The sequence below is a fragment of the Centroberyx affinis genome, unplaced genomic scaffold (assembly GCF_046629955.1).
Source record: "Centroberyx affinis isolate AG114_WGS23_722 - 3 ecotype Tasmania unplaced genomic scaffold, CSIRO-AGI_Caff_v1 ptg001775l_1, whole genome shotgun sequence".
Lineage (NCBI taxonomy): Eukaryota > Metazoa > Chordata > Actinopteri > Beryciformes > Berycidae > Centroberyx > Centroberyx affinis.
The window spans coordinates 58,645-85,268 of NW_027280168.1; the positions used below are offsets into that span (position 1 = coordinate 58,645).

The following is a 26,624-nucleotide window of genomic DNA, read 5'->3' on the forward strand; positions in this document are numbered from 1 at the left end:
CTTTTCAACAGCGTATATTACTCAGCAGTGAACATTTATGGCCACAGGAATGTTTTCATCCTCTCCATAAAATTGTTTCCCTTTCTTGTCCAATCAGTGCAGAAAAAATGTCTGTAGCTTGTTTGGACAAAACCCCGCCCTCCAAATTGTGAGAGATGCCAAACTGTGTTGAGAAGCAACTATTAGGGGCTGAAAACCATTTTAAACTTAGGACTACATCTATTTCACTCTAATCTTTTATACCATTGTGTATTGTGCATTTTTACACCACTGTATGATTACTTTTTGTCTGAATATGGCCCAATATAGCATGCCAAACTATCAATGGAGTGGCTCTTGCCTGGAACTTTCAGCTGCTGAATACACACTAGCTCTTTTGTATAAACCGAGTGATAGATAGATAGATAGATAGATAGATAGATAGATAGATAGATAGATAGGTAGATAAATAGATAGATAGATAGATAGATAGATAGATAGATAGATAGATAGATAGATAGATCGGTTTTTCTTAGTTTCTGGAAAATGGAAATGGAAACTATCTTGCTGAACAAAGAAACTACTCTGATATTTCAAAGTTATTAAATTTCATATTGGATTTAAATTGAGATTTTTTGATTGGATTACATATTAATCAGTGAGAGGTCAGGAATGCAGCTTCTCCCATGACAGGGTATGTACATGCCACTGTACCAAACTCACCAGTAATGAGTTTTTTTAATGAAACGCAGATTTTCAAAAACCTCTCCCCGGGGAAGCATCATGGCCCTGGACCCCCCTAGCATGCGCTTTTAAGGATAATTTCTGTAGCATTTCTGCTTCATTAGACATCAAGTTGACAGTGAAAAGAGGCAGAAAAGACTGGAGAGAGGGGATGTAAACAAGTAGGAAACCAGGACGATTTTTTTCCAGGGCGATTTTGAACCAGCACAGTCCAGAAGTTGCCCTTTTAGAGTCTGTGCAAGGCCCACTTCAGTTCAGAGACATCACTGGTGTAAAGGTCAATGATGGTCAAAGGGTGAGAATGAGATTGGTGCTGGATTGAGGAGGCAATGAGGGCTAGAGGGTGAAGGATAGAGGGATAATAATGAATAATGATAATGAATCTAGAGGCTAGAGGTTGCCAGGGAGTCTAGGTGTGATAATGTAGTTGGAGGCGTGGAGCTTGAGTTAGGTCCAGATTTTTATAGGCGGGTTCTTCTTCTTCTCCCTGTTCCGCTCTGCGCTGAAGCAGAGAAGCTCTCCTGTCCGGTGGGGTCGGCCGACTTGCTGTCCAGTGAGTGTGTTTCCTCTCCCCCCGGGCGACGTGGGAGTGTCAGGGTGTTGAGACGTGTGAGCAGCGTTCAGTGTCACATGTTGCATGCCTGGAGAGTCAAAAACCAGCACCGACCAGTTCCCGTGGCGTAAGAGGTTCCAGACGTTCAGCGGCATTCAGCCAAACCAGCAGAGACCAGTTCCTCTGACTTTGGGGTGACAGGGAAAGGGGCAAAGATTTCTCTCTCTCTCTCTCTCTCTCTCGCTCTCTCGCTCTCTCTCGCTCTCTCTCTGTCTGTCTGTTCTGCCAACATTGTAACAGAGAGGGAACTCCTCCTGTCTCTCTTTGAGTATCAGCTTTCTGCGACAGTAACCAAGACCCCATGTACTGACTCTGACCTGAAACCAAGTGCTCCAAATATAGACACCAGAGACACAGGGGCAGAGGGAGAGAGAGAGAGAGAGAGAGAGAGAGGGAGAGAGAGAGAGAGAGAGAGAAAGAGAGAGAGAGAGAAATTACTAACTTATTTCTCTACTTTATATGCCATTTCTCTGATTCACACCCTCTTGTGCTTGATTTTCTGTGTTCTTCCTGCATTTTTCTGTTGCTCATTTCCGTGTTGTCCCTTCATCGAAATTAGCTCTCATTTATGTAATCTTTATATTTATTGTTGTGTGTTTCTGAAAATACACATGATGTAAGGTGGTATTCCTTCCTCTTTCTCTTTCACTAGAACACTTTGTTTACTGAAGACTGTGCCAGTTCCTCTTGCTATTTTCAATTATTATATAATCGCATGTTGATATAAATTTCTGATTACATAATTGAGTCTCTAATAGGAGGATGGAGTCAGCCTTGATAATGTGAGAGAATGTCTTGAGTGTATGTTTATATCCCAGCATGAATGGTTGTGATATAAAACAACATGGACACTGTAGGCGTGAAATGTGAAATGCTACAATGGTTTGGTCGTATATCACAAGTGTAAAACTGGGTCTGCGATGGTGCGGACAGGTCCTCCTATTTCTTAGACACGCACGGGCCACATGAGACCGGGAGAGCGATAGAGAGTTGTCATCTGCTGGACTGCTGTCACACACTATAGTTTCCATGACCCTATAACTATATATAACTGTCCTTACACTGGGTGAGGTGCGAAAGGAAAATGAGCGCTGCAGACCTGCTGTCCTAGAATGTGATATTGTGATTTCCTTTCTGTGTGCATGTCAGTGTGAGTGTGTGTGTTTGGGGTTTGTGTGTGTGTGTGTGTGTGTGTTGGTTGGGTGGGGGAGGTGGGGGGGGGGGCGTTTCTGGCCACCTATCTCCTCAATGGAAACTATCGTTCATTGATTTTTCTCCTGTTCTGTTAACTCAGCCTTTTAAAGTATTCAGAGCAGCTATATATAGGCCGACACAGACTCTCTGTAACACACACACACACACACACACACACACACACACACACACACACACACACACACACACACACACACACACACACACAACAATGCTGTACATGTCCCACTATCAGTGCCACCTACTCGCAGACTATGCAGTCCTCCCATAACCACCTGTGACTGGAATAAGTGAGGAGGAACTGCTGAGGTGCACAGATTTCCAGTATCTTCAGTGGAGGCTGTCCACCAGGAGAAACACATAAGAAAGAAAGAAAGAAAGAAAGAAAGAAAGAAAGAAAGAAAGAAAGAAAGAAAGAAACAAACAAACAAACAAACAAACAAACAAACAAACAAACAGAAAGAAACAAACACAGAGGGCGAGGTCTATTGTGTAACTCTCACTCATATCAATTCCCCAAAGTAAAAAAAAGTGTTTCCATTGACAAGATCATCGATTTTCCAGGCGGTGCGTTTGGGGTCGGTTCCGCTTTTCACGGCGGACGGGAGCTCGAGCTCAGTAAGCTGCCTTCATGTGCTATTCGTAACTATTTCCTTCAAGTAGCCTACGGAAGTCATAAGTGGCCCGTATGACTTGTCAAGTACTTTTGATCGGAAAAATGAACAGAATTCCCTGTAACAAAAGCAGTTTTTTGCTGGAGTTTACATTGAATGTAGCTAAATCAAATGGTGCAGAGCCAGTTTGTGCTACAGCGGCAGAGGAGGAGAAAAATAACATCTTGTAGCTACTTGATCTTTCATTAAATTAATTAAGTAAAAGGTTGTTTTATATTTGTTGTAAAAATAGCCTACATTGCAAAATATTTACTGTACATTCTTTGTAAATAAGAGTTGCTAAACAAAGTTGTTGCTAAGCAACACGTAGCCTAAGTAGGCTACTGGTATGACATTAACATTTCAATTAACAGCTAGGCAATCACTGGTGGGAGTTTATTGTGTATTTTATATTGGCTTTGAACTTGACTCAGCCAATCAATCTGAAGACAAGAACAGAAATCAATTTTCCCACTTTTTCCATCAGTTTGGCTTCACAGCTCTCCTCCATTGTTCCCTCAAGACATGTCCCCTAAACGGCACATCTCTTTTGGTCGGTTGTGTTATGTGCGCTCAGCTCGTAATTGAGAACTTTCCGACGGCCCTGAAGGCAGCATGAAGCCATAGAGCAGCGGCAGCTCGGCGGGTCGTCTGTGTCTGCTACGTCAGAGAGAGGCATTGATATGCAGCGGACAGGGAGGCGGCTGCCACTGGTGCTGGACTCCCCGACTTAACACTGAGCAAATCCTCCTCTCTCCTCCTTTCATTTTTCACTGCACTTTTCACTCTTTATCCAGATGACCGTGACTCATGACCCGCGGCCAATGACCTATGCCAAAATGAGAGGGCTCGTGTCATTCTTCTCAAGTAAGTCCACAATTTATTTTCAAGGTTTCACTGGCTTTGCTTTTCGATACAAAACTAGGCTACTAATTCCTTAATGAAAATAACAATAGTATTCCTATAATACATTATATAATTATGATATAGGCTAGTCTACACATTACAGCAAAACAATAAGGAATATTAGGCTACAGGAATATTACAAAAATACCGTAGGAGATTAAAAAAAAATACCATATGTGACAATGAAGTCTGAATATCAAGTCTGCTGAATACCACAGACACACTATAAGTCTCTATAGGAATATTATAGGAATATCATAATTAGGGTGGTTTTCTTTAAAACCAAATAGCCTACAAGACAGACATAAGACACAATTTAAAGGCGTAGGTAATAATAGATTTACAACTTCATACAAAAGTATAGAGGACATGGTGACCATTTAATGAGGCAGTACTGCATTCAGCCGGCTCTCTTATGTAAGGGAATAAACCCCCTGCCTGCCTGCCTGTCTTACAGCTCTGCTCAAGGGGAAGAAAAACGGCTTCAGTGACTTCATACACAAACTGGTTTCTAATCAGCAGCTCTGCCAACAGTAAGTCAGCTAAACTTCATGTTGGATGTTTTTTTTTTTTTACTGTGCTGAATGTTAAAAGATTTTCATCAAAACGCCTGACCCACATGTTACTGTTGTTGACCTCCTGAAGCCTGAACACCCAGAAAATCTTCCGGCCAGAGAGCAGCCAGAGACGAGAGAAGGAGGAGAAAGTGAGTAGAGGAAAGGCTTTTTAAAGGACTGTACTGAGTGTTGATAAAGAGGAAACTAATGTGATCTGGTTCTTTCTTTCTTTCTTTCTTTCTGCAGAGCTCAGTGAACCCTGATGGCTCTCAGTAAGTACTTTTTTTTTTTTTTTACTGAGATCCAGAAATATTCTACGGCAGGGAAAAAAAGTTGTGCTTTGCCTCACATTACATAATTGTTTCTGTAGCCTGAGCCTCTACATTTCCACTTTTCTGTTGTCGTGTTACCCAGGGTGAAACCATCAGATTTCGACTACCTCAAAGTAATCGGCAAAGGAAGCTTTGGAAAGGTGGGGATCTTCTGGTTTTGTAAGTGTTTGGGTTTGAGGTTGTGAGTTTGGTGTCGGGTCTTGAAGTGACTTGGTTCAAAATGTTACAGGTGCTGCTGGCCAGACACAGAAAAAGTGGAGGCTATTATGCTGTGAAAGTGCTACAGAAACAGATAATTGTCAAGAGGAAAGAGGTAAAATATCAGCATCTATCTATCTATCTATCTATCTATCTATCTATCTATCTGTCTGTCTGTCTGTCTATCGATCTATCTATCTATCTATCTATCTATCTATCTATCTATCTATCTGTCTATCTGACCACCTGTCCGTCTCTCTGCAGCAGAGACATGTGATGGTTGAGAGGAGCGTGCTGCTGAAGGGGCTGCAACATCCATTCCTGGTGGGACTGCACTTCTCTTTCCAGACACCAAACACCCTCAACTTTGTCCTGGACTACGTTAACGGAGGGGAGGTGTGTGTGTGTATGAAGAACTATTTCCCTCCATTAAGTGTGTGATGGGTTAATAATCAGGGGAGCAACAGTAACCTGTGGCAGGACACAACAGAAAAGAGGGAAGTGGCAAGTGGTATTGCCCTTCTTTCCTCTTTTCCATCACTCTACTGTGTACCAGAAAGCAAAAAAAGCCTTAAAGGAATACACCAAGTTTTTGGGTGATTAGACTTTGATGTACACAGACAACAAAATCATCCATTTACCCCTGGTAGATCGTTCGCTCACACTTTAGCATATACTATGTTGAGTGATAGTAGCTCTAGCATTATCCAAAATAAGAAGACTGACAATTTAGTAATAAAAAGTTGTTAGTGGTTTTTATTACATGCCTGTATAGGTTTATAAAATTCAACCTAATGAAATATAATTAACTCAATAGAGCTGATGTAGCCTGGTTTATTTTTGGAACTATTTCAGGTGAGCAACCATGCATTCATCCACTGCGCAGTGATTTTTAGTTGTACACAGTCTCCCATTGCCCACAACTTTCACTTCCTATGTAAACAAGGAAAGTAGTCCCTGGTAACAGTATGTTACCAAAACAGTATGTTATTTTTGTATTATATTTTGTGTAAATTTGACCAATCTCTTCCACAAAACTGCCAGATTTAGTCACATGTCTACTATTTACTATTGCAATTTAAGTACTATTTTGTACTATTTAGCTTTACAGCTGCTACAAGCTCTTATTTTCTCAATTTTGCGATAATGCTAGTCATCACTTAGAGTATGCTAAAGACTCAGAGCACCAGAGTGAATGATCTGCTGAGGACACATGATGATCTTGATGTCTATGCATAGGAAAAATCTTTTTTCACTTGACCCCTTCCTGTCCAAAGTGCAGGGTCAGTGTCTTGCTCAAGGACACTTCAGCAGAGCGGATGCTTGTCGACATGGAGACTTAAACCCTGGGTCATCCGGCTGAAGTCAGTCTCCAGATTCACTATGTCAACCTGTGTTGTTTCTTATTGTCATTTGCAAAACCTGTGATGTGACGGCTAAATCTGTTCATCCTCAGCTGTTCTACCACCTTCAGAGAGAGGGCTCGTTTCCTGAGCCCAGAGCGACGTTTTACGCTGCGGAGATGGCCTCGGCCCTGGGCTACCTCCACTCTCTCAACATCGTTTACAGGTACACACACACACACACACACAGACAAGAAACTGCAGAGAGGACGCTTCTTCTTTCTTTGTTCCTCATTCAGTGCGTTTTTCTTCACCCACCTCTCCCTCCCTCGCTCTCCTCTTCCTTATGTTTGATTTGAATTATTTATAAAGGTAAATCCCAGTCAAACAATTATCACTTTGATAAAAGATCCTTGCATAGATAACATGTTATCGAAAAATAAAAATAAAAATAAAAGAAAGACAGAAAGACAGAAAAGCGGAGGTGAAATATGAGAAGAATTTTAAAAAAAAAATCTAAACAGAGCAACTGTGAGAGCAGTTAAAATGATTTTTTTTATATGAAACCTTAGACAAAACCAACACTTTTGTGCCGTCCTCCGTCCCTCAGAGACCTCAAACCGGAGAACATCCTGCTGGACAGCGAGGGCCATGTGATGCTGACTGACTTTGGCCTGTGTAAAGAAGGAGTGGCCATCGGTGGGACCATGCAGACATTCTGTGGGACTCCTGAGTACCTCGCGCCAGAGGTGCTCCAGGGCCAGCCGTACAGCCCAACAGTGGACTGGTGGGGCCTGGGCAGCGTGCTGTTCGAGATGCTCCACGGACTGGTGAGTGTGTGTGTGTGTGTGTGTGTGTGTGTGTGTGTGGGGGGGGGGGGGGGGGGGGGGGGGGAGAGAACGTGAGTGAGAGAAGGGGAGAGCAACTCTTTGTCTTCGTATTTCTGAGCAGAAATCATCTTTTTCGCTTTCATCATTTCTCCCATTTTCACCATCTTCTCCATTTTCATCCCTCCTCTCTCTCTCTCTCTCTCTCTCTTTCTCTCTCTCAGCCTCCATTCTACAGCCGCAGCAAAGCGGAGATGTTTGAGAAGATAATTCATGCTCCTCTGAAGCTCCGCAGTGGAGCGTCTCCGGCTGCCCGCTCTCTGTTGGAGGGACTGCTGGAGAGGGACTGCTCCAAACGCCTAGGGGGGAACCAGGACTTTGTAAGTATATGAAAACAGATAGGGACAAAAAAGGATTTACAAACACACACACACACACACACACAGATGGGCTAATTTCTTTGTATCTCCAGGTGGAGCTGCAGAGCCATCCATTCTTTGAGTCCATCAACTGGGACGACCTCCTGGCTAAGAGAGTTACTCCTCCCTTCATCCCCAAAGTGGTAAGAGTGTTTCAGACATTGGTGAACGGCTCTATTGTTTTTAATCAAATATACCTGAGTGTGTATTTGTTCCTCCCTCCTCTCAGACTGGCCCCTGTGATGTCCGCTACATTGACCCGGAGTTCACAGTACAGCCTGTGCCTGCGTCTGTGGGCTTGAGTGACAGGTGCCAGGGGGGCGGGGCTAATGAGGCCTTCCCAGGATTCTCCTACATGCGTCCAGCGGAGTGTGAGCTGGCAGACCCGCTTTCATAACTCACCTTAACCTTGAAATCTATTGCATAAATAACAATGGGGCTAATGGCAGGCCAAATCTTTTTAGGGCATATTTATTTTTATGTATTAACTTATTAAATTATATTACACTTTTACAAACAATTCTTTCTTACATTAATACTGCATTGTTTCATGACGTGTGTGCATTTGGTAACACTTGCCATTAAGTAAGCACTTTTATATCTTTATTACTGTTACTGGAACACTAATATGAGACTGTATATCATCAAATCAATTTGTACATTTATTGTAATATGGAATAGGCTGGTCACTATTTCACCTCACTACCTAGTGTGTCAGAAGATGAGACAATAAAGACTGAATCTAAGGTGGTTTATTTGTGTCACACTTTACAAATACACCTTTAACATACACTACAGACACATGTATTGCAACTTTCCCATTCACATCTGAGCTAATACATTCACAGCAAAGATACCAAAGGTTCTCTGACCGTACAAAAGTTAATACTCTAATAGGCCGTCATAAAATTCTGCATAGTGACAGAGGCAAAGTGCATCACAAACAGAAAAAGGGAGAGGACTCTTCTTGTGGCATTTACATTAAAAACAACAGGATGCTGGTCTGACTATTTACAAAATCTTGATGCACAAAGTGGCCCCAACTCCGACTTGAAACACATTTCATTTTCTGTCATAGAGCCTTTTTTATACTGTCAAATACAGATAAAGTCCAGCACCTCAGAGAATGTAATAGGTGTCTCCAGGCACAGAGCGTTTGGTCTGATCCCTTCTACCCCCACTTCACAAGACTGTTTATATAAAACAGCTTTGGTTTTAGAGAGATAGAGGGAAAGAGAGAGAGAGAGTTTGTTTTCTGTCTGTCAGTAGATGCTGAAGGAAGGGTAGCTCTGGTCACTCTGGCAGGTGAAGTAAGCTATCAGCTGACCATTGCAGATCATCAGAAACAAGCCACTTCCTAGGAACAACAAAAACTTGGAGCGTTAAGGAGAACTGATCTAATAAAGCTGAATACGACTATCTGAGGCCTAGTTGTCTTGTTTCTGTCTTACCTAAAGCCAGCCACCACTGCCACACCATGGGAAACTCCAACATCACTGTCAACACACATTAAAAACATGCCATTAAACAACGCACAATGTGTATGCGTGCATGTATGGATGTATGTGTGCGCTGTATGCCTGTGTTCACCTAAGCTGGTGAGCAGTACATGCAGGAGAGTGACAGTGAGGGCGTAGTCCCAGACCCGCCTCCTCACCACCGCCGCAAACAGCAGACCGCTGCAGAAGTAGGTGAGCTCCAAGGACAGGAGGTTCACTGAGGGAGAGCGACACAACAAGAAGAGATATGAGTGAGCAGGCAAAAGGTCACGTTCACTGTTTAACATGTTTATCATGCATGAAAACGCGCTCACCCAAGTATTTGGAGTTGGATTCAGTCGGCTCGGTCTTAAAGTCAAATGGAATCAGTCCGTCAAAGTGATCCAACCTGAAAGAGATGTGGGAAGAGATGTGGGAACTGGGTTAAATGTCCAAAAGAAGGAAAATTCATGGGAGAAGGCCAGTATAAGAAGTAAATGACAATTTGTAAGGTGTCAGTTATCTGAGTGCTTATGTTATCTACCTAAATTAAGTCTCCTTAAATAGACTGTGGTGGACTTATGGAAGTGGCAGGAGAGGATGATGAAGGCTTTGAAGACTTGTGAGCATGTTTCTGTTTCTGAGGTAATGTCCTCATGGTTGGTTGAAGGTTTGAGGTTAGGGCGGTGTACGTGTGTGTGGGCGCGCGCCCGTGTGTGTGAGATTCTTACCTGAAGGCACCAAAGCACACACTTCCAATCATGTAGTAGAGAGAGTAAAATATGACCAGGCAGAGCAGCAGATGCACGAGCACGGTCTGTGGGAGAGAGAGAGAGAGAGAAAGAGAGGGAGAGAGAGAGAGCATATTTCGCAATAGGATCTGGCCTGTCCAATAGGCAACCCAGCACCACATATTTTCCACGTAACACAACATAACAAAACATAAACCTGGAGCTGTGCGCAGACCCGTCTACCATAGGCTCAGTAGGCTGCAGTGGGAGGGATGTGCGCCTTAGGTGAGCGAGCACACAACGACTCTGCTGCAAAAAAAAAAAACTGCCCGGCTGCACAGAATTTACATTATATTCCGTGAGAAATCCCATATAATAAAAGCCAGTCATCTTAACCCCTAGATAAGATATGGCCTGTTATATTTCTCCTCGTTTCTTTATTTTTTTTAATCGCACTTGACTTTGCAGCAGTCGAGCTCCGGCAGCCCGGCAGTTTCCAAACGACTCGTCAGATTTAGAGGTGTAAAACCTTGACACGCAGATTGTCTCCTTACCTTCGAGTCGACCACTTTGCCTTTGAATGCCATCTCATGGTTTGCATTTGATGTTATATTGTAAATAATCTAGGCTGCAGCAGGCTGCGACCCTGTTAATCTCTCGGAGTTTAGACTTCTTCTGCCATCTAGCGACCAACAGAAGACTGGCGCCAGTTTTTATTTTTTTATTTTTTATATATATATATACAGCGATGTGATTTCACGGGAATCAACTGTACTCATATCAGGGCGGCCTTGTTGACTGAAGGAAGGTCTTTTCTCAAAAACATAACTGTTTGGCAGCAAATAAGATATTAGTCACTGATACTGATAGGCTACTGTCACAGATACTGGCGACTTGGTGTTTCACAGGCCGCCTGTTTCCAGCAATATGTCTACAATATCATGGCTGAAAATGGCCCATAACACTCTTACATTTTGGTTTAACATCATACATTTTAGCCGACCAGCAGCCCATCAATCAATCAACAGTCCCTTACGACAAATATCTAGGCCTATAGTAATCTTATAATAGAATTTAGAAGAATGTTGTGCAAACAGCAAAACTATATAAACCATATATTATCCATAGCTAGAAGAAGAATATAGAAATGCCGTAAGAGATAGATAAATAGCATAAAATAGCCTACGATGAGGCCACTTTAAACTCACTGTTGAATATCACAGTCACGCTGTAAATCCCCATAGGAATATTTTGGGAATATTACGGTGATCTTTCGTCAGGAGTGATCTAAGGTAAGCTCGGTAAGTTTATTCAAATGTTCGGCAGTCTTCACCGGTGATATAAGCCTCGTATTCATAACCGTACGGTCCACATGGCCGCAGATGTGTGTTGGAGCTGAAACTACAAAACAACCAGCCTACAGACTGGTGTGCAGCAACATATTTAGGACATTTTGTTTGGGCAATTCAACTTCAGGTGATCTTACGGGCCTTGGTGGGTTTTTTTTATCCAAGAGGGATGGGCGTTTACAAACTAAATGTCGTCTGTGTTCCGATGCATCCACAGCAAGCTACTGTTTTACGGTGTAAAAGTACTAAACATTGTAAGCAAAATAGCCCCAGCCTGTCACTTTGACCACAGAGACCGCTCCACAACACACTGCGGTCCCTGCGCTCCCGTGACACACACAGTCTCTCTTCTACGGGAAAAGACTTGCGAGCAAGAACAAAAACAAGCGCATATTCCTTAGTTGGCCTACATGTTAGCGCTGAACTGAATTTTGTGCGTGTTAATACTCGGGCCTGTATTGACCATCGATAGTACTGAAGTTTTCCGAGATCCAAAGTTGTCAGGCAGCGCATCTTACACGCATGCGCATCCTTCTATCCAGCTCTAAATAAGAGTTAAAACAGAAACGAGGTGAGTTCCATAAATTTCAAACAATACGACGTTAATACTCATTTATTGCAGTTATCAATAGCAAAATTTGAAAAACCGGCGTTCATTTTCCGGTGAGCATTAGATTTCATTATTTCCACTCTGATTTAAAACGGCGAGAATAAATCGTTTTTGCAAGTTTCTATTGAAGAAATTAATCAAGCAACAATGTTGAAGCTCGGAACAATAACGCAATGTTATGTCGAGTATGTATCATGTTAGACGAAATATTGACGTTTAATGAAATGCGTTTTTCTATTGTTATTAACCGGGAAACTTATTTATTACGGATTGTCCTTAGCTCGCTACATCCAGTCACAATGCTATGGCTAGTCGTCTAGCCATCATCAGTTCAGTTGAACGGAGTGGAGCTGCTAGCTTGGAGCGGCTAGCTGGCTGTTAGCTTTATGTCAGCACAAGCTAGCAACCTGGGCTGACATTCCGTGACAAGGGGAAAGTAAAGAAAATGACCAGAGTGAAGGAAAACACTAAGTCAGGAAATTACATAGCATGCATTTACTTTTGTTCGACATGTAGCGGCTTTGTGTGATTTGTTTAAATGGGTAACTTTAGTAATTTACATAGTTTAAACGTGTTGGTGGCCTCTTCCTATGCTCCGCCATTTTGTATAAGACGAATGCTAATCATGGGCGCTCTTACATACACTTTATTTATGGCTAGAATAAAATTGGCGTATTAAGTGCGAAGTCTAACTTAATCATGATCGAGTAGCTTAGGCTATTGCATACTTTTCACATGGTTATGACTACCAACGAAACGGAGAATATTACCTTAATTCAGTGTTGAACATGCGTCAAGACTAAAACGTTATATCGTAATCTTAGTTGGATTAAAACGCTTTTAAGTTTGGTCAATCAGTGCAGAAAACAATGTTCTCTTTAAAATTGATAAACAATTTACCACCTCAATTGTTCATAATCAGGCAAACAGCCGATTTTAGGAGATACTGTTAAAACAAGGAAAAGATGAACTTGTGTCGTTAACTTAAAGTTGGCACATCTTTCCTCGTGTTTGTCAATGATCTTGATGAAGGTTTACCCTAATGGGACCGTTTGTGCACGCATTTCTCCCTTAGTTGGCCTGCAAAACAATATTATTATTGACTGTTTTGTCTGAAATCGAAGTGCATGGTGTATCCTGCAAGTCAGCACACAGTCGCCATCTAGCGGTGATGCGGCGCAAGACAAAATACACCAGTGCAGGTAGAATTTTGTTGTGTAGTTTTGATCACTTTCCCCGTAAAAGCAGAAATGGAGACTGCGTGACCATGATAATCATGCATAGTCAACACAATCATGTAGAACAACGATATAAACTGAGTCAGAGCTGTGGACTCAACCTCTCTATTTATGCATTAGATGACATCTCTGCTGGGTTTTGTAACATCTGTGACTGGTTTGTCTCGGTTGAAAATATAGTCTTTGTTGTCACTGCAATTATGCCATTTCAGGTGGTGAGAATAGCGGAGAAGTAGAAATGACTGACACTCCACCCAGTGATGGCCCCTCCCAGGGAGCAGAGTTTGACATGATGGGTGCTTTGGATTGGAAGGATGGCATTGCCACACTGCCAGGCAGCGACATCAGGGTATGCTAGAGATTGGTTTGTGTTTCCAAGAGGGAACATCCCTCATTGCGTGAAGTTGTTTCTGTGCACACAGATATGTATGAAAACATATTTCTCTATATACCTCTCAGTTCCGCATGACAGAGTTTGGAACTCTAGAGATTGTCACAGACCCAGAGGTCAAAGGGCAGGAGGCCGAGCCTAAATCTGAGACCTTGGACCCAGCACCGTCTCACAGTCCCACCCCTCCACCAGAGGGCCAATCAGAGACTGGCACAGCTACGGCTCCAGCCAATCAGAGTCAGCCAGGGTCATCTCAGGGTAAAGCAATGACAGCTCTAGCTTTATACTTGCAATATTGTTATGATAAAGAGCTGCAGTGTTTACTGTTTACGCTCTGCTGCTCTACTTGTGTTATGTACAGTGAACAGTTTCAGTTTCAGCCCTTCCCTCTGCTCTGTCCTCTAGCCCCCGGTCCTGTGCTTCTGTCTCTAGAGGAGGGTCCCAGTATGGAGGGCCCTAGTGTGGAGGTCGGTCCCAGTGTGGAGGTCGGCTCCAGCGCAGACGTGGGTCCGAGTGCGGAGCTGGCGAGGTGCAGGGCCTGCGGTGGCCATGCTCCTCGGGATACCCTCCTTCAGGGTAAATTCTGTAGCTCCATCTGTGCCCAGCCCTCCAGCGGCAGGTAAAGTCACGCTTTTTGTAACTCGCTCATGCCTTTCTCTCTCTCCTGTCTGTTGGATTATTGGGTATGTTGCTCTATTGTGAGCTGAATCTTCTCTGCAGGTCGTCTCCAGGGGAACCAAGGGAGAGTCAAGCAGTTGAAGGTGAGAGGCTGGGTAAACGAGTGCGTAAAAAGAGGAAGATCTATATGGATTCTGGTGATGAAGAGGAAGATAATCAAGAGGAAGAAGAGGTAAAGAGCAAATTCCCAACATTCATCATTCATTGTATTTGCGCTGTAATTATCGAGGTCTTACATATTAAAATACTATGTTTTAATTAAAATTGGGCGTTATTGCCAATTGCCGATGTTAAATTCCTTTTAATATGGTTTCTAAATAAAATGGCTCCTACTTTTTGGATGCCGACAAAAGAAAAAAAAAAAATGCATTGTGCTTATTATTAACATGTTCCTTTTGTTTCCCTTTTCATAGGAAAAGGCCAAGACGTCCAAAGGCAGGAGAGCTGCCAAAATTGCCAGGCTGGGTATGTTACAATACTGCCACTGTAAGGGGAGTGAGGGAAGGAGAGAATGAGGGCAGCTGGAGGGCTCAAATGGTTTGTCTCTCCATTAGAGTTAGAGTCCACAACAATGACTGAGAGTTGATATGAATCAGGCTAGGTTCTATAAATGCTACAATGTGTGTGTTGATGCATGCACACAGTATTCTCGGTATTAGATCAAATTGTTCTTGACATTTTATTGCGGTTATTCTGGTATTATGTATTATTCTGGTTATATTCATTTCCATGTTTTTGTATACATGATTAAATATTGCCATGTAAATTGAGCTAACAAAAACAGAATAAAATTATCCGTAAAATGGTCAAAGAGGTGCGCATGCTTCTGTGTTATCGTTGTATCCCAGGTATCTCATTCATGTTTCTCATAACTGGAATGTGATGGATGTCCACATGCATCAACTCGAATACAGGATAATTGAGTTATGCAAATAACGATGAGATATTGGTGTACTTGCTGAGACACTTATTGCTGAACTTGTTTTTGCCCAACCCCCAGTGACTGCCCCACCCAATAAGAAACGGCCGTGGAGCTGGCCTGCTTACCTGGAAGAGGAGAGGGCCATAGCTGCTCCTGTTAAACTATTCAAAGAGGTATTGCCACACAAACATGTCTCAGTTTTGTATTGTCAAGTATAACCAGATGCTTTTGTTTAGCGGGTCCCTCATTACGCAGATGTACTATGGTGTGTGTTTGTTTTGCAGCACCAGTCGTTTCCTCAGAGCAGGAACAGCTTTAAGGTGGGAATGAAGCTGGAGGGACTCGACCCCTGTCACCCCTCGCTGTTCTGTGTGCTCACTGTGGCAGAGGTATGGACACAGACATTTGTGATTGGGGCTTAGGCTTGGCCATACTTACCTTTTATCCTTGTTTATATTTAAGCACTTCAACCCCCTCCTGTTCTCTTCCGTCCCTCCCTCTGTCTCTCAGATCCAGGGCTATAGAGTCAGGCTCCACTTTGACGGCTACCCAGAATGCTATGACTTCTGGGTCAACGCCGACTCATGGGATGTGAAGCCAGCTGGCTGGTGTGAGAAGATGGGACACAAGCTGCTGCTGCCCAAAGGTAATCGCATACACAGTTGCGCACCATCTACCCATATTTCACAAATAACCAGTGAATCGGAGATGAAAGCCGAGACTAGAGAGTGGCCACAACACTTCTGAGTGTGTTTGTCTTGTAGGTTGTAAGGATGGGGAATTTAACTGGAGCATGTATGTGAAGAACTGCAGGGGTCAGCTGGCCCCCAAACACCTCTTCAAGAGCCTCAACACGGTCTGTCTGTGTGTTGTGTGTGTTGCAAATTTATCAAATGGTTATTTAATCTGTTTGGAGATTGTTTGTGCATTGAATATTCATAGGCTATATGTGTCTGCGTGTTTATTTAGTCTGTGACTCCATCTGGATTTCGTGCGGGGATGAAGCTGGAGGCAGTTGACAGGAAGAATCCATCCTTGATCTGTGTAGCAACCATTGCCGCTGTTGTCGACAACCGACTGCTCATTCATTTTGACAACTGGGATGACACATACGATTACTGGTGAGAGTCAAACAGATGTGAGTGTTCATTTGTGCATGGTGTGAGACAGAAAGAGGTGGCATGGTCCAAAGATATTCTCCACTCCTCTTAAATAGTTGCTGTTCTCTTCCGTAATGTGAAATCAAGAGAACTGTAGTTAATTATCGATTTGATATCAGCAGGGTGCCTACACAAGTCTGGAAAGGTTTGGAATATTAATGTGATCATTTCTAGGCCTTGAAAATTTTGGAAACTGGACAAAAAGTCTAGAAAAGTAGGACATTTATGTTCAGTCCTGATACACACATAACTACAGATTTCATGCAGTTGTAGACCTGCTGTCATGTTGCAAACTGTGATAATTACTGTTGTGAAGAATTATCCTCAGCTATAGAGTGACATGGCCTGGTTGCAGTCACATCGTCCAGCCAATATCAGCATACATCACTCTGAACCCACTGATCAAAATCTTCTGTGTTTTGTTTTGTGCTAAGGTGTGACTCTAGCAGTCCTTACATCCATCCTGTGGGGTTCTGTGAGGATACTGAACTAACCCTTACCACTCCAGCCGGTAAGACAGACCAAGGCAGGTTTGGACCACTAGACATCATTGTGATATAGTACGGGGCCCAATAGATACAGGATGTAACATTATCAGAGATATCTGCTGATTTTATTTGCATAGAGAAATCCATCTTTCAACCAGCAAAGAATTCTCATTTTCCAGATCTCTCAAATAGTAATTGTGAGAAAGAACCACACTGAGTTATTTGACATAAATTATCCTTATAGGCCATTCTAACTTCTTTCTAAAGAAATATATAAGCTACTTTTCAGTACATTATTGGTAAAATATATGCTGTTATCACTGTCTGTGAATGGCTAAATTGGCCAATAATATTGATCCACAATACATCTGTTGGGCCTCAGTACACTGTACAATATGCTGTATAGTTGCTCCAGTGTGTCTGTTGTCTTCAGTGACTGACAGATTTGCTGTGTTTTCCCTTCTTCAGAATATAAACAACCCAAGAGCTTCTCATGGGAGAAATACCTGGAAGAGACCGGGACACAGGCTGCCCCCGCCCGGGCTTTCAAACCGGTAAGACACACACACACACACATACATCTACACATATAATTTATAACACGTATCCTAGCACTCCAGACATAGTCTCATGATAACCATTATGCCCTGTCTTTTACAGCGGCCTCCACATGGCTTCCACATTGGGATGAAGCTGGAAGCGGTCGATAAGAGGAACCCCATGCTCATCCGTGTTACAACTATAGCTGACACAGAGGATCACCGGCTGAAGGTATGAAATGTCTCCCGGTCGAGATGTGCTTGGACTTGGATCAGTCTGTGTCTAATTGGCTGGCTCTCCCTTCCTCTGATCTAGATCCATTTTGATGGCTGGAGTAAAGAGTATGACTATTGGGTTGACACCGACTGTGCTGATCTGCACCCTGTGGGGTGGTGTCAAAAAACTGGACACCCGCTACAGCACCCTAACGGTGAGACACACTCTCACCCTCTCTCTCTGTCTGTTCTGTATGAATGCCTATTAGTGAGGTCGGTCGAGGTTCCTCAGGAGAGCGAGCCAAAATTTTAATTTTAATGGATGAGTCAGCACAGTTTGTCTCTGCCTTCATTTAACTCCTGGATATGGTAGTGGGAGGAATCTATTAGAAAGTAAAAATGGAAATGGTCCTGCAGTTGTTTGCACAGTTTTATTAACACTCCCTTGTGTGTGTGTGTTTTAGGCACCACTGATTTAGTGAGCGCCCCAGGACAAGGTTGTCCTACCCCAGGATGCAATGGGGTTGGCCACGTCAGAGGACCTCGCTATGGGACCCACTACACGTTAGTAGCACATACTCACTTTTGTCCTTTCACGGTCTCTCTCCATGCTATATTTTACTCTTCATTCTTATTGTTATATGGCATATATATTTATATTTTCTTAATTTCCCCAATTTTGTTGCTGTGACGGCCCAATTTGCCCCATGGGGATCATTACAGTTTCATCTCATCTTATTTTATATGAATGTTTGTGGGCTGTGGAATGCAATGAGTACAGGGGGAGAAGAAAGTCTGACTGTATTTAAATGTCAGTTGCACTTGTGTGGGCTGCTGGCAGTGTAGATTTGTTGCTTGTGTGTGTATTTGTGTGTGTGTGTGTGTATGTGTGCAAGCCTGAGGATGTGGGAGTTGGCGAGCTTTTAAGGTGATTTTAGTTGCTTTTTCCTTTGTTGTTTGAGATGTTTCATTATTGAACATCAAAGGTCAATAGTGAAAGTTTGTCTCATGCACAGTCATGAAATTAACATTTTTGAAATGCACGGTTGTTGCAGGCCTAGCTGGTCAGAACTGTTGTGAATTGGTTGTGGCTGTGTGTGTGTGTGTGCAGCCAGGTGAGCTGTCCGTACTCGGAGATGAATCTGAACAAGGAGGGCTTGGTACCAGACCGGCTTAGTGGAGAACGACCTCTGGCCCTCAGCGGACCTCATCCCCGTGGGCGACGCCCCGACGGTCACGCAAACCCCTCGACGCAGACCCCCGCTACATCGGAGCAGCCCGAAGGAGCCGACGACCCCCAAAACAACAGGTGGGTCTAACATGCACAATCCTGTCACTCTGCAAATACACGGCAGGAACATACTTTGAAAGCCACTAGCACTCCCAAGAGAAGTCCTGTCGGTATTATTGCATTCATCTCTGTCCAGTGGTCTGTACATTAGAGCCGACTTTTCTGTGTTGCTAGGAAACCTGTGACGGTGGAAGCGGAGCGTTCTGGGCGCAGCAGCCAGCCTGAGCCACAGGGTGGGGCCAGTGAGCAAAGCCACAATGGAGCCAGACCTAAACGGTACTTCTGTCACTCTGCACCTGGTTCTCATACCCTCATACCAGGCTGTGCAGCTGAAACTCATTGCAGAGAATGTTGTTTTGTATTAATTGAGTAACTTTCTACTTGGTATGTTGTTGTTTGTTGCAGGACTGCTCCAGTTCCAAAGTACCTGAAGATGCACTATGTCAAAGAGGAGATTGGTGATAGTAAAGGTGCGTGTGCATGTGTGTTAGAGAGCGAGAGAGCATGTTGTGCTGTTGAATGCACCCCCCACCCCCCCACCCCCACTCTAACTCTGTCTCATCGCTCTCGCTCTCCCCCCAGCCTCTCCAGACTCCATCTCTCTGCAGCAGGCCCTCCACGAGTCTGTGTTTTCCCCAGGCATCTCCGCCTCTCCCCCCCACCGGGTGGCACTCTGCTGGGACAAACACTGCCAGCTGCTGCCTGAAGTCCTGGGGCTGACCGCCAAGAGAGTGGCCACTTGGACCGCTGAAGAGGTCAGACACGTTTACACACTCATAATGCTCAAACACACAAAGTAGACATGCTCCACATTCCCCCATCCAACATGTATGTGAGATAAATACTTACGGAGCACTTCTGTGGTTGTTTTGCTGAATTTGTGCCCTCTGGCTATCAGGGTTAACAGCTGGTTTTCAATAGGAAACATACAAAGACACTTCGACTGGCAGATGAAATTACCATTTATTGTTGTAAACATCCTACGTGGTGCAGCCTTTCTGCAGCTGTTTGCTGACTGTTGTGTCTCTGTGTTGGTCAGGTGGCAAGTTTTGTCAAAGGACTCCCAGGTTGTAAAGAGCATGCTGCTACATTTAGAACAGAGGTAAGTTCATTACAAACTAGGAACCCAAATTAAACCCTGATACCCCTCCTCCCCAACCCAGTGACAAACCCGAGTCTAAAGTTTGTGCCAGACCGTCACCCAGGAACACATGCATGCTTAGTTAACCAATGACACAGAGTTAAACCAATACTTTTCCATCTCTTCAGCAAATAGATGGTGAGGCCTTCCTGCTTCTCACCCAAGCAGACATCGTTAAGATCCTGTCAATCAAACTGGGCCCCGCCCTGAAGATCTACAACTCCATCCTGATGTTGAAGAACGCTGACGAAGAGTAAGACTCGCCTCCAACACGGAATCACTTCCTCCTAACCAGTCCCTCAACGCCCGCTTCATCAGCACTCATTTGAGACATTTGAACCCACCCAGGACGGGGTTTCATCTGTCGAAGCTCTGTGACGGTGCAGATGCAAGAGAGAAACAAGTGGAAGCCATCAACCAGTGACGATACCCCATCTCTCCCCAAGCCTCTGATGGACAGTACTAGTCAGCCTGAGGGAGAGTTTTACATTGTACCATAAGAATTCCTTAATTTATATCGTGTTTGCTTTCTGAATGATCATGAAAGTAACTGCAGGCACCTTTAAGGCTTCTTAACAATGTACAGTTTGTGAATTGGATTTAATGTCACTATTCTGTTGCAGTTCCCTTTTTATTTGAATTGTCGTGAAAAGGTGCTTAAGCCCAGAGCGGATGGAACAAATGTGCGATTTGCTGCTTTTACTTGAAACAAATGTTTTTTTTTTGTTTTTTTTTTAAATAGCTGCAAAAAACAATCGTGAGGTGGGAGTTTTTAATGTGAAACCCACTGGAGCAGAAGCACTAATGTAGTTCAATGTTTCTCCTCTAGATGGAGAAAGTGGGCTGCTCTACATGTCCAAGGAAAAGAGTTTTGTTAGGTTGGAGCTGGCCGAAGTTTAGCTGGGGGGGGGGGGGGTAAAGAGTGTGTGTCTCTGTGTATGTGCACATGTGCCTGTGAGCGCGTTTGAGAAATGGGGATGTAATTTCCCGCCAGCCGTACATTGCTTTTCTGGTCAGAGGATTGCTTTGTGACTGATTTGGCAGGGCTAAGGGCTAATTGTTTAATTGAGGAACCTGGAGACAAAGGCATGGTGGAACAAGACAATGAACCAGCTCTGTTTTTCTCTATGTATTTTGCTTTTGTGGGAACACTAAATGAATTTGAATGTTTAAACAAAAAAACAGCTTTTGGTTGTTTTGATTGATATTGTTTCCTGTCTTGTTTGGTCTAAATAACCTCTGGCATTCACAGTGTAAATAGTATACAGCTACAACAGACAGTCCCTGCATCCATACCAGAATTTATTCCTGCTTGTTTATGCAAAAGGAGCGGCATCCCTCTACAGTGAAAGGACACTGAGATAAAGCGCAGGACCTCAATTTGTAAAGATTTTGAGAAATACTTAACACATCGTCAGTGTCGCTCTATAATTTAGCGTGTAATTCAGCAAGTTGGAATGTGTACATCAGCAATTGTTTATATTCAAACAGCTTTTATTTATGTATTTTAATTTAAGGGGTAATGGTACGCAACTTTTGGCTCTGAGGTAACTGTGGCTGTTTGACGGAATGTGTGAATGGATGAAATAAATGAGATGCACACTGGCTGCTGTCCTTACTTGGCCTCTGTAATTTCACAACACTGACTCCACTGATCGCCACACACACACACACACACACAATCAGATCCTCTAGGCTGTGGTGATTACCTCAGACATGCAATGTGAGTGTGCAGCTCATCTTACAGCCTCAAACCCACAGGAGCTGTCTAGTCTTCACACACACACACTTGTGCTTTGTCTTGATTGTGCTTTCAGATCTTTTAATGGGTGTGAGAGCAGAGGTTTTTGAATCTAATCAGGTCATACACTAACAGTTAAATGTTTGGACACGCATTTTTCTTTATTTTATTTTTTAAACTATTTTTCACATTTTAGAATAATAGTAAAAACATCAAAACTATGAAATAACACAAATGGAATTATTCAGCAACCAAAAAAGTGTTAAACAAATTTTAGATTCTTTAAAGTAGCCGCCCTTTGCCTTTGTATTGTATATATCTTTATTTAACAGGGACAATGGACAGTTTGTAACTGTCCCAGAATTAGCTAGAAACCTAAATTTCATCTGCAGTCCCTGGACAGGTGATACAAAGACAGGCAGTTTTACAAAATACTTTACGAGAGTTAAAATTGCAGTGTCCAGTACATAAACATTATGAAATACAACACAAAAAAGTGCACTATGCTTGGTATCTTAAGGGAGCTAATGATCACAAGATTGGTTGGATTTCAGCCATGATTTTAGTTGTAATTTAAAACTGGTAAAATCTGAACTTTGTCTGATACTGCTGGGAGTGGAGCTCCAAATGTTTGTAGCTCTAATGGAAAAAGCTGAGCGGCCAAATTCAGAGCGCCTGAGTTGCATTACACAGTTGCCTCTGGTGGAGGCTCTTGTTTGCCTGATGTTGTCTGAACACAGTGAAACAAATTTCTTTCAGAGGAGGAGGAGCAAGATTATGGATAATTTTGTACATTAAACAGGTGTTTGCATAGTTGACAAAATTATCAAAAGTCAGAAGGTTATACTTAGAAATGATATGACAGTGGTGATACCTAACTGGCTTGATGGAAAGGCAAAGGCGTTGGAAAGAAATTCATATAGGCATCAACTTATATTTGTCTAAAAAAACACATTTCAAGCATTTAGCATAAACCTTTAGATCAAAATGGTTTTAAGATAATGAAAAACATAGTACGTTCAATCAGGTGTGTCCAAACTTTTGACTGGTAGTGTATATATATTGTAGTGGTGTGGAGATGGAGGGTGGCACTGCTCTTTCCATAACTTTACACTTCTGACAACACAGGATGGTTGGTACTAACTAAGAATAACTGGGCTCATCGTGGGACTGGCCGGGACTAGCCGCAGATTCCCACGACCCTTCCTCCACACACACACACACACACACACACACACACACACACACACACACACACACACACACACACACACACACACACACACAAACCAAAACATAGCCTACATTACTTAGGCGCACAAGCAGAGGGAGAGGGGGTGAGTGAGAAAGGCTGAGCGAGAGAGAGAGAGAGAGAGAGAGAGAGAGAGAGAGAGAGAGAGAGAGAGAGAGAGAGAGAGAGAGAGCAGTGTTACACCACTTCTAGTAAGACTGTTATTTACTATAAAAGCTTCATTTGAGGATCAGCATCCCACATGCGCTGCACGCGGGCTCCGACAGTAAGCCAAGGATGAAAACGTTTTAATCTGAAGAGGAATTAGGTGAAACTCCGGATAAACGCGAGTCAAAGTGGTGGAGAAGACGCAGCATGAAAACACAGAGGAGTGGGAAATAACGCAACTGGGTTATTTATTTTGATAATGCCGAGGGGTCAATTTCTACGTCGGATTTACATCCAAATCAAGGCAAGTAGCCAATCCGCGAACTTAATCTGATTTTTTTTATATTGCATAACAATCATTAGAATAAAGAAAGACAGTAAAATTCAGTCTTTGGATTACTGTAACCTAGCCAACAAGGAGTGTGTCGATAACAATAATAAAAAAAAGGCATTAAAGGTGCTGTTATCGCAAAAACGACGCAAATGTTTGTTAACAGTGCTAAAGATGTTTTGTCCAATTGGTCTGAGTTTCGCTGAACAGCCTGTTAAGTTCATTTGCTTCAGAGAAATTAAATTAGGAGTTCAGTGAAAGCCCCACCAGTAATGTGACTCCATTTTCCTTATTGTAGTGAGATCATAAAGTGAAGTCACCAGGTCTGGGGTCACTGGCTCTCAGTCATTTATTCCTATGATGAACGACTGGTTCAATAACAGTTCAGTCTCAGTTCATGGCTGCAGTGTGGTTGAGTGTGTTGTGCTTCCCCAGAGAGACACTGCAGGAGCTGCAAGGGATTGGCATCTCATTAACTCAGCCAAGTCTTATCAAAGCAGTTATTTCCTGTTATGTAGTTACAATCTTTTTTTTCAACACCCACCCCCATGTACTTTTCCTCTGCTGCTGCATTGAACACATTCTGCTAAAATTTGCTATTGCGTGTCTTGTGCTTTGTTCTTCTTCCTTGTGTTTGTCTTTCGTCACTCTGTTCTACAATTGATTATCAGTTAGATCTAGCGAGGCTCATTCTCTGTAAAGTCCGTTGAGACATGCTTGTGATAAAGGGGGGCTATATAAATAAACTTGAACTTGTTTTTTTTGGCCAATCCCCCTCTTTCTGCTCTGCTCTCTGCTCCTCCTCTCTCTCTCCAGTCTGAAGCTAGAGGATGACGGCAGCGAGGTCCAGTGGGACGTCCAGTCCTGTCTGTAGCCCCGCCTCCTCCCACTCCACCCAGTCCCAGTCACACCCAGTCTGGCCTCCAGCATGCTGCCAACGCCACAAGAGACTCCTCCAGACCAGACTGCACCTGCGCTCCGCCCCGGGCGTGTGGCTCCTGCTGGGCGTCGGGGTGGTGCTGGTGGGGATGGCCGTGGCGGTGGCCGGCTACGTCTCCGCCGCGCCTAAACCTCTGGGCGGCCGCGGCAGCTCCCACAGCGAGAGGATGAAGCTGGCCGGGCCCGTCGTCATGGGAGTGGGCCTCTTCATCTTCATCTGCGCCGCCACGCTCCTGTACGAGAACCGGGACCGCGAGCTCCTCAAATTGGAGACGTCCGACGACCTGGAGGGTTTGAAAGCGGACGGCGGCTGGGAGGAGGTGCGGGAGCGGCCGAGCACCAGCTGCCAGGCGCCGTGCAACTGCAAGGATGGAGAGCGGGGATCCTGGGGCGCGGCCTCCCACACGCTCTGCCTCCTGAACGAGAACTGGGGCCCTCCTCCACCTCCCAGGAATAGACACAACATCAACAGCAGGGAACCACCACTACCACCTCCGCCGCCCGGGGAGGGAGCGGGACGGGCAGGAAGAGAGAGGGAGGCGGCGGAGAGAGAGGAGGCGGAGGAGGAGCGGGAGGGGAGGTCGACGCTGCTGACCCGTGTTCTGCACCATCAGGAGCCAACTTCTCACTCCGCCTCCCCCTGCCCGTCCCTCTCTCACTCCTCTGTCTACTCAGACTCTTGCAACTCTAGTGAGATCAACTTCAACATAAGGACAGGCTCTCCTCTCCCCTCTACTGTCTCATGAAATGTGCATGATGAGAGACATACGAAGGTCCAACACGCACTGTGTTGAAAGCTGACACGCTAAAAGTCAAGATTTGAACAAGCACTATGCATTTCTCAATAAATAGATCAAATGTTTTGTATGTTTTAATGCCTCAGAGTGGTGCAGTGGTTCTGAGTCAGCGTCTGTGAGGTTTTTTTTTTTTTTGTCCTACATCTTTCTCTGACCCGCCCACGTTTGGAAGAGTGAAAACTATGCTGTCTGATGTCAACTTGCCATATTGTCTTAGACTTTACCCCGCGCAAATCCCAAAAGTCACTGCTTGTCTGACCATATTTGGAGTTAAGGAGGATTGCAAAACAGTTATTTTGGTGCCATATTGGGAGATGGACACACTCGCTCTCTCTCTCTCTCTCTCACACACACACACACACACACACACACCCACGCACATGCATGTTCTCCACAGAGGTTTTACATCTACATCTGTCTGGCTGAAGGGGCAGAGCTAAATTAGGAGGACAAATCAGATTAAGTCTCAAATGAGTCTTTATCTAATCTCACACATACTGTTATCCACTTCTAGTCTGAGGAAATTGTGTCTCAGTATAAACAAGATAAGCGCACAAGGGCACAATCCACTCACTCAACACCTACAGCCACACTATAAATATCAGCTGGTACTCTGCATACGCACGGATGTAGACTCACTCAAGTGCTTGTTTTAACTGTAATTCAACATTTTTCTGTTACACAGCGTCAGCCGCTCAGTCCTGTCCATCTCTGTTTAGTTAAGATCTTGAAGGATTGCGAACTCTGTTGTGCAGAGGCCGAGCAGAAAAGAGCAGTGACTAAAAAAGAGCAACTTCTGGTGTGGTTGTTATGAGTTATTCCTGACACAGCCTAGCTGAGAAAATGCAGTCCTGTGAGTCCTATAACACTCTCCCACCAGCCTGACCTTTCATCCCTTCTCCTCTCTTCATCATCCGAGTCCTACGCTTTATTCAAATATGAGACTCTTCAAAGCAGTTGGAAATTCAGTCTTTGGGTTCTGCTGGGATGCAAAATAGGGAATATTCTCCTATGTTGTCCGCAAAGCAATGCTGAATACATTGTTATCAAGTATAAATAGCAAAATTGAGGATGTTTGAATAGGGTTGTTTGCCCCACATGTAGACAAGCAAGGGAGGGGTGAGAGAGAGGGAGGAGTAGGATTTTAATTATCCCGAGCATTTTCTCCTCCAGCCTCTAATTACACAGAGGATCAGTCTGACGGTTTTTATAGGTGCTTTAGGACTGCAGAGCATTTCCTTGTTGTTTGGGCTCATGCTGGGATTCTGCCATCCAGATGAGGATGGAGACTAAAGTCTGCAATAATTTGCAAGCCAGTCGCACATTTCACCCACTAAAACAGCACTCATCTCTCACACATGAGCACTGTTGTGCCCGAGAGGAAGGTTTTGTGTACACA

The 26,624-nt window shown here is 43.8% G+C and overlaps 4 protein-coding genes across 5 annotated transcripts; 3 read left to right on the top strand and 1 right to left on the bottom strand.

Annotated features, from left to right (window-relative positions):
* The first annotated feature begins 3,953 nt into the window (after positions 1-3,953).
* On the top strand, positions 3,954-8,501 carry sgk2b (serum/glucocorticoid regulated kinase 2b). Its single transcript, XM_071529282.1, has 12 exons — positions 3,954-4,071; positions 4,568-4,643; positions 4,756-4,816; positions 4,914-4,939; positions 5,082-5,139; positions 5,229-5,312; positions 5,462-5,593; positions 6,654-6,766; positions 7,151-7,370; positions 7,592-7,747; positions 7,840-7,929; positions 8,016-8,501. The coding sequence occupies exons 1-12, from the start codon at positions 4,002-4,004 to the stop codon at positions 8,181-8,183; spliced, it is 1,254 nt and encodes a 417-aa protein (XP_071385383.1). The 5' UTR covers positions 3,954-4,001; the 3' UTR covers positions 8,184-8,501.
* Positions 8,502-9,040: 539 nt separating this feature from the next.
* LOC139652269 (putative transmembrane protein 244) lies at positions 9,041-10,612 on the bottom strand. The gene is made up of 6 exons (XM_071529283.1): positions 10,550-10,612; positions 9,996-10,081; positions 9,600-9,673; positions 9,377-9,502; positions 9,238-9,282; positions 9,041-9,143 (listed from the first exon to the last, which is right to left on the bottom strand). The coding sequence occupies exons 1-6, from the start codon at positions 10,580-10,582 to the stop codon at positions 9,049-9,051; spliced, it is 459 nt and encodes a 152-aa protein (XP_071385384.1). The 5' UTR covers positions 10,583-10,612; the 3' UTR covers positions 9,041-9,048.
* A 1,285-nt stretch (positions 10,613-11,897) lies between these two features.
* Positions 11,898-21,611, top strand: l3mbtl1b (L3MBTL histone methyl-lysine binding protein 1b). 2 transcript variants are annotated; one of them, XM_071529280.1, is made up of 22 exons: positions 11,898-11,915; positions 13,405-13,541; positions 13,652-13,841; positions 13,989-14,202; positions 14,304-14,433; positions 14,675-14,726; positions 15,262-15,356; positions 15,468-15,572; positions 15,694-15,829; positions 15,948-16,039; positions 16,153-16,304; positions 16,778-16,869; positions 17,300-17,385; positions 17,492-17,602; positions 17,687-17,801; positions 18,051-18,150; positions 18,698-18,895; positions 19,052-19,153; positions 19,283-19,347; positions 19,460-19,632; positions 19,917-19,979; positions 20,147-21,611. In XM_071529280.1, the coding sequence occupies exons 2-22, from the start codon at positions 13,431-13,433 to the stop codon at positions 20,273-20,275; spliced, it is 2,511 nt and encodes an 836-aa protein (XP_071385381.1). In that variant the 5' UTR covers positions 11,898-11,915; positions 13,405-13,430; the 3' UTR covers positions 20,276-21,611. The 2 variants fall into 2 exon arrangements, with proteins under 2 accessions (XP_071385381.1, XP_071385382.1); XM_071529281.1 differs by having other exon boundaries at positions 16,778-16,854.
* Positions 21,612-24,319: 2,708 nt separating this feature from the next.
* On the top strand, positions 24,320-25,174 carry LOC139652266 (transmembrane protein 200B-like). The gene has a single exon (XM_071529279.1). The coding sequence runs from the start codon at positions 24,320-24,322 to the stop codon at positions 25,172-25,174; it is 855 nt and encodes a 284-aa protein (XP_071385380.1).
* The last annotated feature ends 1,450 nt before the right edge of the window (positions 25,175-26,624 follow it).